Source organism: Hyla sarda, chromosome 1 (genome assembly GCF_029499605.1).
Source record: "Hyla sarda isolate aHylSar1 chromosome 1, aHylSar1.hap1, whole genome shotgun sequence".
Lineage (NCBI taxonomy): Eukaryota > Metazoa > Chordata > Amphibia > Anura > Hylidae > Hyla > Hyla sarda.
This window is the reverse complement of record NC_079189.1, coordinates 482,201,211-482,218,025: the sequence shown is the minus strand read 5'-3', so window position 1 is coordinate 482,218,025 and position 16,815 is coordinate 482,201,211. Positions and strand designations below refer to the sequence as shown.

Sequence of the window (16,815 nt, the reverse complement as noted above, 5' to 3'; positions counted from 1 at the left end):
AAGAGAGGAGGAGTTACAGACCTGCCTGCAGTCATTGGATCAAGAGACTCAGCTCAGCAGATTTAGTGAGTAAAAAAGTCATGCAGACTGAGGACACACCCCCTCCAAAGCACAGGATGACAAATCAAGTAAGCAACAGGAATAAGGCATTTGAGAGCGAAATATAGGCACTAGACAAATCAAAAGTTTATGTACATGATCATATTGAATATGACAGGTAATCTTTAAGCAAGATTTCCTATTTGTACTAGTAGGTTGCTGGTATATGTTGCAAACCTGTCAAAAGAACTGAACCGAAAAATGGACCGAATGTAGTTCCTGACAAAGCTGCCTGCTATATATATGTTGACATGCCTTTTTGACAGGTTTGCGTTGTACACAAGTGACATACTGGTACAATGTGATATGAATCCAGCCTTAGCCTAATGTTTATGCTGCTGTTATCAGTTCCACATATGTATGAGCACTGGTGATATGTGACATAAAGTAGTGACCAAGGGGCAAAGATTTTTTATAGACTTACTGGCCCTAATTCCAATGTCAATCACTAGAGTTGGATATGGCTGAAAACAGGAAACAATAGACTGCATTCAATTTGACAGCAAACTGAAATAAATGGTCTTTGGGAAGATTATGGGAAGATGATCTCTGGTTAGAATAGACCCTTATTAATTTGCTATATTAAGGTATGTGGATGAGAGGAAGTAGGATGTAACAGCAGAAAGAGAATATAATATGAGTCTGTCAACCCTCGAGAGGGCAAAATTAAGTTGCCTGTCTGGGCAAAAGCAATATGAGACTGCATACCTGGGAGAAAACAATATGAGACTGCATACCTGGGAGGAAACAATATGAGACTGCATACCTGGGAGAAAACAATATGAGACTGCATACCTGGGAGAAAACAATATGAGACTGCATACCTGGGAGAAAACAATATGAGACTGCATACCTGGGAGAAAACAATATGAGACTGCCTGCTCAGGAGAGGGCAACAAGAGCCTGCATGCCCTGGAGAGGACAAATAGGAGCCTGCCTGCCTAGGAGAGGACAATATGAGTCTGTGTTCCAAAAGAGGACACCATGATGCTGCCTGTCAGGAGAGGACAACACAAGTCTGCCTGCCAGAAGGGTACAAGACAAGTCTGCCTGCCAGGAGGGTACAACACAAGTCTGCCTGCCAGGAGGGCACAACACAAGTCTGCCAGGAGGGTACAACACAATTCTGCCTGCCAGGAGGGTACAAAACAAGTCTGCCTGCCAGGAGGGTACAACACAAGTCTGCCTGCCAGGAGGGTACAACACAAGACTGTCTGCCAGGAGGATATAACACAAGTCTGCCAGGAGGGTACAACACAATTCTGCCTGCCAGGAGGGTACAAAACAAGTCTGCCTGCCAGGAGGGTACAACACAAGTCTGCCTGCCAGGAGGGTACAACACAAGACTGTCTGCCAGGAGGGTATAACACAAGTCTGCCTGCCAGGAGGGTACAACACAATTCTGCCTGCCAGGAGGGTACAACACAATTCTGCCTGCCAGGAGGGTACAACACAAGTCTGCCAGGAGGGTACAACACAAGTCTGCCTGCCAGGAGGGTACAACACAAGTCTGCCTGCCAGGAGGGTACAACACAAGTCTGCCTACCAGGAGGGTACAACACAAGTCTGCCTGCCAGAAGAGGTCATGAGCCTGCCTTCCCATGAGAGAACAATATGAGGATGGCTGCCCAGGAAAGCACAATATGAGCCTGCTTGCCCAGGAAAGGACAATATTAGAATGGCTGCCCAGAAAAGAGACAAATGAGACTGCCTGCCCTGGAGGGGACCACAAGAGCCTGCCTGCCAGGAGAGGACAATATGAGGATGGCTGCCCAGGAAAAAGCAATATGAGGCGATTTTCCCAGCAAATAGCAATATGAGGCTGCCTGCCCTGGAGGGGACAACAAGAGCCTGCCTGCCAGGAGAGGACAATATGAGGCTGCCTGCCCAGAGCATGCTGAACATAATGCCCTGCATGCAAACTCAATAAAACCAGGTAGGGAACATCTTATATGAAACATTCAACAACGTATATGTAATATTCCTTTGCATGCACACCACTGAAACTTGTAAGAACTTGTAATAAGAAAACAATTTCCCGCTATTTTAAGATATTGACATTATGGAAACATTTTCACAGCAGTTTCCTTCTTTTAAATGACACAAGCAATTACGTTGGAGTTATTTCCCCTATATACTGAAATCTCTCTATTTCTAAGCCACATATAAGAGGAGTTAGGATCCCTACTGTTCATTGTTAAGTCTTTGGAGCTGCCAAACATGAACATCTCATTGTTTTAGCCACCAGCACAGTACTGGCCTTTGTTAAACACTGTCACAATAAAATAACACAGAAATGCATAAAAGGATGTAGTAATAAGCTGTATTACCTCTGTGTTGTCAGAGTCCGCACTACTGTCGACAGTAGCTGACCGTCCTTTGCTGAAACTTGCATGACATACTGTGGCTGTCCATTCACAAGACTGTTACAATCTTCCACTGTCTTTCCAGAGGGTGCTGGGCTAGTGCAGTCTGGTAAGACCTCAGGCAGGTGACTGCAGCGGCTTGTTGTCATAGTGACAGACAGCAATTATAGTGCTAATAGCTTCCGTATACGTACTGGATTTCCATCTGTAAAAAAAAAAAAAAAGAAAACACCAGAAATGTCTCAGTTGTTAACAATTTGGCACGTGGTGACGGCTTTATTAAGCAGGGCTCAGTTGTTCTCTGGTAAATAAACAATACTATTAAGGCCTAGTTTACGCACAAATGTGTCGTCTGAGAAAGCCGACTGGAAGAAGATGCAAATACAAAAAAAAAAAAAAAAAGCACTACGCACAACGCACATCAGCAATAAAACATGACCATTGTCTCCGGAGTAAAAAGGATGTTGAGGTGTCACACACAGGAATCACTGCACAGATGTTCAGAGGACGAGAAAAATAAAAGTGACGGTTAAAAAACAAGCTTATAGAAAACAACGTATCACGGCAGGAAGACAGACTTAACCCTTACTGTGCAGGACACCACATGGCACATGCTGGCCCGCTTCTGTCAGCTCCAGCTACAGTAATGAATGCGCTGATCAGGTAGAAAGTGCTGGCGGTCTGGATAATCCCGAGCATTTCCTAGTGCAACCTGGGCCTAATTTCAATTCATGTCACACACAGGTGACTGGAAACTCTACGTACGGCTGTAAAAAATCAGTTTTCCACGCGCCAGGGGCTGTGAGGCTGCCTGACCATCAAAGGAACTAAATGAATGTAAAAAGGCTTAATGAATCTGCCTCACTTAATGTCAATTTGTGTTCCCTTTACATCAATTACCACTGTCTGTCACAGTGAGGGGGGTATGGAGGCAGCAGGGGACTATTATTTTGCATAGGGCTCGTTTTCATTAATGCTTTGATTACTGTTGAGCTGTATTGCGCAGATGAGTGCAGAACCGTATTATGTACCATATTTTAGGCTGCATAGTTCCATACATGAGATTCGGATTCATGAACTCCAGGGGAGAACGATATACAGAACCCTGTATATTTTATATTAGTAAAATAAAATCTCAGTATAATATTAGATTCCTAATTGGTGATAGGTATGGCCCTATTGAAATGCATTACAGGGAATATGATTTTTATTTTACATATTAGAACCAGATACTGAAACTTGTTCTTTTTATAAATATTCATGTATATATATATATATATATATATATATATATATATATATATATTTTTTTTTTTACACAGCTACATGGACATACAAAATAATAATCTGGACTTAACTCATTGACGTCTATGGAAAAGTTGGGACTGCTGGGATCTGTGGAATTCCCAGTTGGACCCCCACCAATCCGCTACCTATCCCCTAGCCTGTAGGTAAGGTGATAACTTTTTAAAATTAGTTTTTATTTAAATGGGCACTGTCACCAACTTTTCTTTTTGATATGTTGTAGTACTTATCACTGACAAATCACTGACAAGTGGCGGTGGGGGGGGGGGGGGAGGGGGTTGCGCCGCAGCAACGGCAAGTGGCGCAAATCACTGACAAGTGGTGGTGGGGGGTAGGGGGTTACGCCATGGCCATGGCAGGATATTGTTTTTAACACAGGGTGCCTCCAGTTGTTTCACCACTACAACTCCCAGCATGCCCTGACAGCCAATAGATATTCACCATTTCAGAGATTAGCCAACATGTTGATTGATGAGCAACGTTTCTCTGACTAGAAATTACTCAACTGTGTATGACTGAAAACACTACTGTAAACAACCCCGGGTCGTTCCTTTAGCCCACCACTGACTGACATGTGCGCATTAACCACTTCACTGCCATACACCCCTAGAGATTTGACATTTCAGAGGATGGTCCCTGATAAATCAGATTAATGTTTAATTTGAAGAAAAAAAAAAAAACATTTTTAAAAATGACAGTACTTCCCAATATATTGAGTCATCAAGACTGTTAAAATGGTACTCCGGTGGAAAACTTTTTTTTTTTTTTTTTTTTTTTTTTTTAATCAACTGGTGCCAGAAAGTTAAACAGATTTATAAATTACTTCTATTAAAAAATCTTAATCCTTCCAGTACTTATTAGCTGCTGAATACCACAGAGGAAATTGTTTTCTTTTTGGAACACAGAGCTCTCTGCTCACATCATGACCACAGTGCTCTCTGCTGACATCTCTGTCCATTTTAGGAATTGTCCAGGGCAGCATATGTTTGCTACAGGGATTTTCTCCTACTCTGGACAGTTCTTAAAATGGACAGAGATGTCAGCAGAGATTAATGTTCTTGTCCAAAAAGATAAGAATTCCCTCGGTAGTATTCAGCAGCTAATAAGTACTGGAAGGATTAATCATTTTTAATAGAAGTAATTTACAAATATGTTTAACTTTCTGGCACCAGTTGATTAAAAAAAAAAAAAATAATAAAGTTTTCCACCGGAGTACCCCTTTAAGGCCTCTTTCACATTACCTTTGGGCTCTGCTATATAAAGCTTCATCGGCGATTCTGCACAATTTTTTTTCTCTGCTAGGGTGCGTTCACACTGAGTAATTCACTCGAGTAATTCCTCTTGAATTCTCCAAATGAATGCACATCTCCTCTGCCCATTGACTTTAATGTTTTTTCTGCTGTCCTGTTCTCACATCGGAAATTCTGCTAGCGGAATTCCAACGCTGAATTCCGTTCTGCTTGAAGAAAGAACATGTTCATTCTTCAAGCAGAATCCGCTAGTAGAAATCAATAGAAGTCAATGGTAAAAGAAAATTCCACCCAACATCGTTTTTGCGCGGAAATGGCTGAAAAACCCTTCACTTCTTTCTCCCCCATTTCCGCGCACGATTCTGCGCAAATTCCGCGCAGATTCGGCGCATAGTCCATTCGAATAGAAAATAATTTTTTCTGCACGTAAATTTTTCAGCGTGAATTGCTCAGTGTGAACGCACCTCTAAACTCTGGCAAACTTCCGGATCTCCGACAGACCCCATTAAAGTCAATGGGACTTATATACTGTATATTAAAATGCAGTAAAATGACTATATAAAAAAAAATGCTTCTAAAATCATAATCGTGCAATATACTGTAGATTCACAGCAGAGTATTAAGAAGTATTTTATGCATTACTAGAAGAATATCAACAGCATAGGAAAGGAGGAAAGGAAGTCAGATTTGGGCAAAGGCATTCAATCAATGTCGTAATAGGAGCGCAGAGTGCCACTTGCAGCATCTCACTTAGAAATCAGAGGCCGCATAGCTATTCATAAATCCACTTTGTGTCAGAGAAACCAAATACTCCCTATCCTGTGGGCTCATGGTTCAGTGAATTGAGGAGGGGATCCAATTGCTAGAAGAGCTTTCTTTTTTATATACTGTACATATATGTATATTCTTTATTCAATGATCACTGTACACATTATATATGAATGTATGAATAGCAAAAATGAATTTGTTTCCTCTGGATGTCTCCTGTTTCGAAATGTATTCCTAGTGAAATTGTGTGAAATCTCAGTCTATTCAGACCTTTCAGAATGAAAGAATTAAGGACAGCCATTACTGCGGCCATTAATGCTGTCATCGAGTTTTCCACAGGACCCATAAGGTATCCAAGGCTGCATTCAGTATCCCCTTTGTAAGGTATCCAAGTCTGCATTCAGTATCCCCTTTGTAAGGTATCCAAGTCAGCATTCAGTATCCCCTTTGTAAGGTATCCAAGTCTGCATTCAGTATCCCCTTTGTAAGGTATCCAAGTCTGCATTCAGTATCCCCTTTGTAAGGTATCCAAGTCTGCATTCAGTATCCCCTTTGTAAGGTATCCAATCTACCTGTGTAAGTCTTCACTGTAACTTTGTCATTCTATTCATGAAGGAATTCAGAATGAACTGCAATAAAGGTCACCCATATAAAGGTGTTTGGGAATGTGGGAATAAAGCTAAAGAACATATAGCCTGATCTGTACATAGCTTGTAGTTGATTTAATAGAAGTAGAATTTTTTAGCTCACATGTAACCGGTGATATGTATGAGAAATGGTAATAATATGTATTTGGACCTGTAAGTGAGAACTATACATCAGATTTTTTTTCATGGTAGCATGTTTCTTCTCTATATACTGGTCTCTGAACACATTTCCTTCACAGTTTACAAAAAAAGGAGAACATATAATATTTTTGCCATAATGTACAGGGTGGGCCATGTATATGGATACACCTTAATAAAATGGGAATGGTTGGTGATATTAACTTCCTGTTGGTGGCACATTAGTATATGTGAGGGGGGAAACTTTTCAAGATGAGTGGTGACCATGGCGGCCATTTTGAAGTTGGCCATTTTGAATCCAACTTTTGTTTTTTCAATAGGAAGAGGATTATGTGACACATCAAACTTATTGGGAATTTCACAAGAAAAACAATGATGTGCAATGATTTACAAGTTTCTGACCACTTATAAAATGTGTTCAATGTGCTGCCCATTGTGTTGGATTGTCAATGCAACCCTCTTCTCCCACTCTTCACACACTGATAACAACACCGCAGGAGAAATGCTAGCACAGGCTTCCAGTATCCATAGTTTCAGGTGCTGCACATCTCGTATCTTCTCAGCATAGACAATTGCCTTCAGATGACCCCAAAGATAAAAGTCTAAGGGGGTCAGATCGGGAGACCTTGGGGGCCATTCAACTGGCCCACGACGACCAATCCACTTTCCAGGAAACTGTTCATCTAGGAATGCTCGGACCTGACACCCATAATGTGGTGGTGCACCATCTTGCTGGAAAAACTCAGGAAACATGCCAGCTTCAGTGCATAAAGAGGGAAACACATCATCATGTAGCAATTTCGCATATCCAGTGGCCTTGAGGTTTCCATCTTTGTACCCCATATACCACACCATACCATCAATTTTTTTGTTCTAACAGTCTTGGAGGGATCGATCCATTGTGGGTTAGTGTCAGACCAATAGCGGTGGTTTTGTTTGTTAACTTCACCATTCACATAAAAGTTTGCCTCATCACTGAACAAAATTTTTCCAATTTTTGTTTTGCCCATTCTGCAGCACCTGAAACTACAGATACTGGAAGCCTGTGCTAGCATTTCTCCTGCGGTGTTTCTATCAGTGTGTGAAGAGTGGGAGAAGAGGGTTGCATTCACAATCCAACACAATGGGCAGCACATTGAACACATTTTATAAGTGGTCAGAAACTTGTAAATAACTCATGAAAGAATGAAGTTATGTTAAAACTAAGCACATCATTGTTTTTATTGTGAAATTCCCAATAAGTTTGATGTGTCACATGACCCTCTTCCTATTGAAAAAACTAAAGTTGGATTCAAAATGTTCGATTTCAAAATGGCCGCCACGGTCACCACCCATCTTGAAAAGTTTCCCCCTCACATATACTAATGTGCAACAAACAGGAAGTTAATATCACCAACCATTCCCATTTCATTAAGGTGTATCCATATAAATGGCCCACCCTGTAGTACACCAAACCTATGACATATAGCACTTATGACATATCTTATAACACACCACAATGAAACCCAGACCAGATCTCCTAAACATATACAAATCCCTGCAGAGCCCCTGATCTAATACAGACCCCAGATCAGCCTCCCCATAAAACAGACCTCAGACCATACTTTCCCTCAATTAAAACCCTGGACCAGTTTATCCCTACATAAAGACCCTAGGCCAGACCACCCTCTAAATACTGACCCTGGACAATGGTCCTCTTTAATATAGAGTCTAGACCTTACTATCCCTAGATTCTGAGCGGAATCTCCATTGTGTAAAATTGAGCCTTAAAGGGTTACTCCGGTGGAAAACTTTTTTTAAATGAAATAGTGCCAGAAAGTTAAACAGATTTGTAAATTATTTCTATTAAAACATATTTACCCTTCCAGTATTTTTTAGCAGTTGTATGCTACAGAGAAAATTAATTTTCTTTTTTAATTTCTTTTTGTCTTGTCCACAGTGCTCTCTGCTGACACCTGATGTCGGTATCAGGAACTGTCCAGAGCAGGAGAAAATCCCCTTAGCAAACCTATGCTGCTCTAGACAGTTCCTGAAACGGGCCGAGGTGTCAGCAGAGAGCAGTGTGGACAAGACAAAAAAGAAATTTCCTCTGTGTTATATAGCAGCAAACAAATACTGAAAGGGTTAAGATTTTGAAATAGAAGTCATTTACAAATCTGTTTAACTTTCTGGCACCAGTTCATTTAAAAAAATAAGTTTTCCACCGGAGTACCCCATTAAGGGTCTTTTTACACAAGCATATTGCTTCTCTTTACAACCACTGATTGTATACAAGTCAATTGGCACTCCTTCAAAGGACCAGTAAGACAGTCCACATTGTTGGGAGTAAATCAATTGCTCAATCATTTATGTGGCCATTCACTTCTATTAATGTAAGCAGCACCGGTTTACCCAGAGAGATGTGCTGCCAAAAAACTGCTTTTATGTCTGCCGAAAAGATGCGATCAGCAAACTTATGGGGGTAATATTCAGGAATAAAATAACCTGGGGCAGTTATCCCATTAATGTAGGGTACATTCACACATATTGGTTTAAGGGAAATTCCACAGCAAATTTGCTGCTGACCCACTGAAGTCAATGGGTAGCAACATAATGTGCTAGGGGATTTTATGCTGGGAAAATTCTGTTTGCATAAATCTGCAGCAGAAAGTAGGCAAACGTAAAAACCTGCATCGGAATATGTACCCTTAAAGGGGTACTCCGCTGCTCAGCGTTTGAAACAAACTGTTCCAAACGCCCCGCCCCCTCATGTCATCACGTCCCACCCCCTCAATGCAAGTCTATGGGAGGGGGCGTGACAGTCGTCACGCCCCCTTCCATAGACTTGCATTGAGGGGACGGGGCGTGACGTCATGAGGGGTGGGGCTATGACGTCACGAGCTCCCGGCGCCGGCTCCAGCGTTTCGAACAGTTTCTTCCAAACGCTAAGCAGTGGAGCACCCCTTTAACCCCTTAAGGACATAGGGAGTATCCATACGCCCCCGTCTCCAAGTCCTTAAGGACCGAGGGCGTATGGATACGCCCTGAGCATTTCCGGCCCCCACCGCTAGCCGGAGGGGAGCCGGATGCCTGCTGAAATCGTTCAGCAGGCATCCCGGCATATCGCCCAGGGGGGTCATTATGTCCCCCCATGTCGGCGATTGCCGCAGATCGCTGGACAATTCAGTCCAGCGATCTGCGGCGGATTCCGGGTCAATCGGGTCTCCAGTGACCCGATGACCCGGAATTACTGGCTGATCGGGGCCGTCAGAGACGGCCCCGAACAGTCAGAGCCTGCAGGGGTGAGGTGGCACTGGTGCCACCTCACGATCGCCCTGATTCGTCGGCCGGATTACCGGCCGACCAATCAGGGCGCCTGCTGCGGGTGTCACTCCCGCAACCCGCTCCGCCCCTCTTCCGGAGGACGTGAGCGGGTGCGGGAAGACGACCCCGGGTGCTGGGGACCCCGATCCCCGGCGTCCCTGTTGGGATCGGGGCCCCAGGAGCGACGGCAGCGGCGGCGAGGGACAGTCCTGTGTGGATCGTTGGAGGTGAGTGACAGCCTCCTGCTGTTGCTTAGCAACAGCTCCCAGCATGCAACAAGGGCATGCTGGGAGCTGTAGTTATGCAACAGCAGGAGGCAGACCACCACAACTCCCAGCATGCCCTTATGGGCATGCTGGGACTTGTAGTTTTGCAACAGCTGGAGGCACATTCTTTCTATGGAAAAGTGTACCTTCAGCTGTTGTGTAACTACAACTCCCAGCTTGCACAAACAGCTCAAGTGCATGCTGGGAGTTGTAGTGGTGCATCTGGTGGTTGCATAACTACAACTCCCAGAATGCCCGTTGGCTGTCGGTGACTGCTGAGAGTTGTAGTTTTGCAACAGCTGAAGGCACACTGAGTTAAGTAGTAAACCAGTGTGTCTCCAGCTGTTGCATAACTACAATCCCCAGCATCCCCAGCCAATGTAGTATGCCTCCGGCTGTTGCATAACTACAAGACCCAGCATGCCCTTCCGCTGTCCGTACATGCTGGGGGTTGTAGCTTTTGCAACAGCTGAAGGCACATTGGTTGCAAAACACTGAGTTTGTTACCAAACTCGGTGTTTCACAACCTGTGTGTCTCCAGCTGTTGCAAAACTACAACTCCCAGCATGCACTGATAGACCGTCCATGCTGGGAGTTGTAGTTTTGCAACAGCTGGATGTCCCCCCCAATGTAAACGTACAGGGTACACTCACATGGGCGGAGGATTACAGTAAGTATCCGGCTGCAAGTTTGAGCTGCAGCAAATTTTCTGCCGCTGCTCAAACTGCCAGCGAGAAACTACTGTGAACCCCCCGCCCGTGCGACTGTACCCTAAAAACACTACACTACACTACCACAAAATAAAATAAAAAGTAAAAAACACTACATATACACATACCCCTACACAGCCCCCCTCCCCTCCCCAATAAAAATGAAAAACGTCTGGTACGCCACTGTTTCCAGAATGGAGCCTCCAGCTGTTGCAAAACAACTACTCCCAGTATTGCCAGATAGCCACTGACTGTCCAGGCATGCTGGGAGTTTTACAACAGCTGGAGGCACCCTGTTTGGGAATCACTGGCGTAGAATACCCCTATGTCCACCCCTATGCAAGTCCCTAATTTAGGCCTCAAATGCGCATGGCGCTCTCACTTTGGAGCCCTGTCGTATTTCAAGGCAACAGTTTAGGGACACATATGGGGTATCGCCGTACTCGGGAGAAATTGGGCTTCAAATTTTGGCGGATATTTTCTGCTATTACCCTTTTTAAAAATGTAAAATTTTTGGGAAAACAGGCATTTTAGGTAAAAAAAAAATTTTTTTTTTACATATACAAAAGTCATGAAACACCTGTGGGGTATAAAGGTTCACTTAACCCCTTGTTACGTTCCCCGAGGGGTCTAGTTTCCAAAATGGTATGCAATGTGTTTTTTTTTTGCTGTCCTGGCACCATAGGGGCTTCCTAAATGCGGCATGCCCCCATAGCAAAATTTGCTTTCAAAAAGCCAAATGTGACTCCTTCTCTTCTGAGACCTGTAGTGCACAAGCAGAGCAATTTTCACCCCCATATGGGGTGTTTTCTGAATCGGGAGAAATTGGGCTTCAAATTTTGGGGGGTATTTTCTGCTATTACACTTTTTAAAAATGTAAACTTTTTGGGAAATCAAGCATTTTAGGTAAAAAAAAAAATATTTTTTTTACATATGCAAAAGTCGTGAAACACCTGTGGGGTATTAAGGTTCACTTTACCCCTTGTTACGTTCCCTGAGGGGTCTAGTTTCCAAAATGGTATGCCATGTGTGTTTTTCTGCTGTCCTGGCACCATAGGGGCTTCCTAAAGGTGACATGCCCCCCAAAAATCATTTGTCGCTCCTTCCCTTCTGAGCCCTCTACTGCGCCCGCCGAACAATTAACATAGACATATGAGGTATGTGCTTACTCGAGAGAAATTGGGTTTCAAATACAAGTAAAAATTTTCTCCTTTTTACCCCTTGCAAAAATTCAAAAATTGGGTCTACAAGAACATGCGAGTGTAAAAAATGAAGATTTTGAATTTTCTCCTTCACTTTGCTGCTATTCCTGTGAAACACCTAAAGGGTTAATACACTTACTGAATGTCATTTTGAATACTTTGGGGGGTGTAGTTTTTATAATGGGGTCTTTTATGGGGTATTTCTAATATGAAGACCCTTCAAATCCACTTCAAACCTGAACTGGTCCATGAAAAATAGCGAGTTTGAAAATTTTGTGAAAAATTTCAAAATTGCTGCTGAACTTTGAAGCCCTCTGGTGTCTTCCAAAAGTAAAAACTCATAAATTTTATGATGCAAACATAAAGTAGACATATTGTATATGTGAACCCAAAAAAAAATTATTTTGAATATCCATTTTCCTTACAAGCAGAGAGCTTCAAAGTTAGAAAAATGCAAAATTTTCATTTTTTTCATCAAATTTTGGGATTTTTAACCAAGAAAGGATGCAAGTTACCATAAAATTTTACCACTAAGTTAAAGTAGAATATGTCACGAAAAAACAATCTCGGAATCAGAATGATAACTAAAAGCATTCCAGAGTTATTAATGTTTAAAGTGACAGTGGTCAGAATTGCAAAAAACGCTCCGGTCCTTAAGGTGAAAAAGGGCTCGGTCCTTAAGGGGTTATGGATGTTATCCATAGTCCTGTAACAGATATAAGAGATGGGGAGGAACTTCCAAGTGATGCTTAAAAAAGGTGCCTAAATTAAGATGAAACATAACAAGGATAAATAAAGGAATACTTTCATTTTATAATAACAGACTAAAACTACATTTAAACAAGGCAACTAAGCTGAAATTGTGGATGATACTAAGTGTTAATGAAACAGAAGAAGCAGCAAACCAAGCAGCAGACTGAAGAAAATTCATGGTGGGTAGGCATTGTCTTTTCTAACTCACTATTTTTATAATGTTCTTGTAAGCTTTAAAAGAACAGTCTGTCTATACATGTCTATTATTTATACAATGAATACATAGCATATATATGCTTTAAAGGGGTACTCCTATGGAAAACTTTTTTTTTAAAATCAACTGGTGCCAGAAAGTTAAACAGATTTGTAAATTACTTCTATTAAAAAAAAATCTTAATCCTTCCAATACTTTTTAGGGGCAGTATACTAAAGAGAAATCCAAAGAAGAAATGCATTTCCTCTGATGTCATGACCACAGTGCTCTCTGCTGACCTCTGCTGTTCATTTTAGGGACTGTCCAGAGCAGAAGAAAATCCCCATAGCAAACATACGCTGCTCTGGACAGTTCCTAAAATGGACAGCAGAGGTCAGCAGAGGTCATAAGAGGAAATGCATTTCTTTTTTGGATTTCTCTTTAGTATACAGCCCCTAAAAAGTACTGGAAGGATTAAGATTTTTTAATAGAAGTGATTTACAAATCTGTTTAACTTTCTGGCACCAGTTGATTAAAAAAAAAAAGTTTTCCACGGGAGTACACCTTTAATGTGAAAAGCAGTTTTGTACAATGTTTGAACACTTGTGGGAAAAAACACGCACATACAACTCTATGTGGCCTGGATCCAAGAATCCTGATTTCATTTTTATAGCCTTTCAATCAAAAAAGCAAAGAAAAAAAAATCCAATATATAGGTATTTCTTGTATGCCATTATATAATGTATAGCTGACATGAAGGTTGATAGCAAGTGTAAATCATTATATTCTTTCATCAACCTACGAAAAGAAGTGTAAATGTATTGAGAAAATATAACTCAATTCTATTGTTGGCACAATAGGAGCATCCATCAAGAGCCAGCTCTATGGCACAACCTACATTACTCAAAGGCTTTCTAGATACGGTACATCAAGCGGTATGATCCTGCTGTCTGTTGTTAGGCATGGCCTGTTACACAATGTCTTTACCATCAGTTTTTCATGTTGTTTGCTTTCCTGCTATTGTAATGATATTACTGTCACAAAGCAAAAAGTGTAAACGCTCAGCATCACTTGTTTCCCCGTAGGAAAGGACACAATGCTGCCGCATTACAGTTTATTCTCTCATGTATAAGACTACGCCACATGCTGCAATTGGCAACAAGATATAAAGACAAGCATTAAAAGCAGTCTACACAACAGATATACATCAAAGAGCTACTTGCCTTAATACCCCCTATTGTTCTGGAACAGGAGTAAAAGGGTTATTCCGATGTTAGGAAAAAAGAAAATACAAATGTTGACGCATATAGCATTACTTACCTACCTGTCTGTCACAGTTCTCAAACCACCAAACATCTATAAAACAACTTTCTGGTAGAGCAGTTGCTCAGAATTCAATTCCCAGAATGCATTTTCTTCAGCTCTTCATCACAGCCCTCCCCACCCTGCCAAATCCCTTCCCATAGCACCCCTGCCAGTTTCCCAACCCAAGCAGCTACAGAACATTGCTCTGCAGAGCAGAACAGTCTTTAAATCCTGCTGTATTCATTCCCTGTATGTTCCTCTATATTTTGAATTATTTAGGACAAAACAGCATGCTGGAAATGCACATATTCTTCCTTAAATGCCCTAATAAGAAACATATACATGCTTCTGACACAGAGTGTAGTGTACGCTGTAGGGGCTGGTCAGAGGTGGTGACATCACTCAGAGGGGCAGTGGTCACTGCAGCCCAAATGTCATATTACATGGAAGCCATATAGAAGAACGGCCTGAGCAAAAGCTGCTACTTGTATAGATCTTCTAAGCAGATTTAAGCAAAATACATTGCACCCCTTATCAAACAACCTGTATGATCTATTTCTCACTACCTGACTACAGCACTCCTTAGTAAATGGTCTAACCCAACCATAACTGTGCCAAAAATATCTACTGGTTACAACTAGTTTGATTCTAAAGAAAGTAAGAGTAAAGTCATCCCTACAGATACTGTATATTCCGATTGTACAGAACTCTTATAAGGTGTATTTAGATGTGTCAAATACTATATATAGGTCATTTTAAGTGATAGGCCATAACAATCTTCAGAGAGCCCACACATATGGCATTTCACACAACCAAGCAGAATGCTCCTTTGTACTAATTGGTAGCAACTACTGTAAAACTGTCTATAAAGTGGAGTCTGTGGCTTGGCTGATATTTCAAGTCAAGTTTCATGGCTCTACTGCTGGTCAGAACTTAAAAGGATATTCTGGGCAAAAACATCTTATCCCCTATGCAAAGGATAGGGGATAAGATGTCTGATCGTGGGGGGCCTGCTGCTGGGACCCCCCGCGATCTTCCGGCAGCACCCGCATCCTATGCCGGGCTGCATCTCAAGTTTTGGAAACCTCTATGTTTCCGGGACTGGAGACATGAAATAATGCCACGCCCCCTCCATTCATGTTTATGGGAGGGGGCGGGATGGCCGTCATGCCCCCTTTCCATAGACATGAATGGAGGGGGCGTGTCGTGAAGTCACGTCCCCAGTCCCGGAAACCCGGAGCTTTCCGAAACTAGAGATGCAGCTCTGCATAGAATGCGAGTGCTGCAGGGAGATCGTGGGGTGTCCCAGCAGCGGGCCCCCGCAATCAGACATCTTATGCTTTGGATAGGGGATAAGATGTTTTTGCCCGAAATAACCATTTAACCCCTTAAAGGAGTAGTCCAGTGGTGACTCAGTGGTGAACAACTTATCCCCTATCCTAAGGATAGGGGATAAGTTGCAGATCGCGGGGGGTCCGACCGCTGGGGCCCCCTGCGATCTCCTGTACGGAGCCCCGACAGCCCGCGGGAAGGGGGCGTGTCGACCTCCACACGAAGCGGCGGCCGATACGCCCCCTCAATACAACTCTATGGCAGAGCCAGAGCGCTGCCTTCGGCAATCTCCGGCTCTGATATAGAGATGTATTGTGGGGGCGTGTCAGCCGCTGCTTCGTGCGGGGGTCGACACCCGCTATCTGGCCGGAGAGCCTGGCCCCCCGTACAGAGAGAAATTTTTAATAGGGGAGGAGTTAAATGATCTTTATTCACTTTTTTTTCACTTTTTTTTTTGCAGTGTTATAGGTCCCATAGGGACCTATAACACTGCTCACACTGATCTTCATCATTCATCACTGGTTTCTCATAGGAAACCAGTGATCGACGATTCTGCCGCATGACTGCTCATGCCTGGATCTCAGGCACTGAGCAGTCATTCGGCGATCGGACAGCGAGGAGGCAGGTAGGGGCCCTCCCGCTGTCCTGTAAGCTGTTCGGGATGCCGCGATTTCGCTGCGGCTATCCCGAACAGCCCACTGAGTTAACCGGCAACTTTCGCTTTCGCTTTTAGCCGCTGCGCGCTATTAGAGGCGGGTCCCGGCTTCACTATGATGCCGGGCCAGCCGTGATATGATGCGGGGTTACCGTGTAACGTACCGGTACGTCCTTGGTCCTTAAGGGGTTAAAGGGGTATTCCGGGATTTTTTTTTTTTATGTGAGATGGGGGCAGCAAAGTGAGTCTAGTTACTAATATACTTTGCTACATACTACCTATGTTTGGTGGCTGGAATCTAATTATTTTGTATTTCTTTTCCCTGAAAGTTCATTTTTTGCAGCCTACAAAATGAGTGTTGTCTCAAACCTTTTCTTGCTTGCTGTGCAGCCCGAAACAAGACTTCACAAGTCAGGTGCTGAAAGGGGGCTTGGCTGCTTTGTCTGTTGTGTGGTACCTTTATTAGTCACTTATTGGTTCTGTTATAGTCCTACCCTGTATCATTTAACCAAAAATGATAACC

The 16,815-nt window shown here is 42.8% G+C and overlaps 1 protein-coding gene and 1 long non-coding RNA gene across 5 annotated transcripts in view; one reads left to right on the top strand and one right to left on the bottom strand.

Annotated features, from left to right (window-relative positions):
- MARCHF3 (membrane associated ring-CH-type finger 3) overlaps positions 1 to 16,815 on the bottom strand; it is a 237,121-nt gene that overhangs the window by 97,759 nt on the left and 122,547 nt on the right. For 2 of the 4 annotated variants that reach the window (XM_056537307.1, XM_056537308.1), the window contains exon 2: positions 2,430 to 2,670. In XM_056537307.1, coding sequence (XP_056393282.1) covers positions 2,430 to 2,614 — 185 coding nt within the window. In that variant the 5' untranslated portion in view covers positions 2,615 to 2,670. Of the gene's footprint in view, positions 1 to 2,429; positions 2,671 to 2,885; positions 2,906 to 3,054; positions 3,165 to 16,815 lie in introns of those variants that run through there. The other 2 variants (XM_056537309.1, XM_056537310.1) reach the window with 2 other exon arrangements.
- LOC130286974 (uncharacterized) overlaps positions 1,736 to 16,815 on the top strand; it is a 56,625-nt gene continuing 41,545 nt past the window's right edge. Inside the window, exons 1-2 of the long non-coding RNA XR_008847423.1 lie at positions 1,736 to 2,035; positions 3,788 to 3,916. This is a non-coding gene — a long non-coding RNA (uncharacterized LOC130286974). The remainder of the gene's footprint in view (positions 2,036 to 3,787; positions 3,917 to 16,815) is intronic.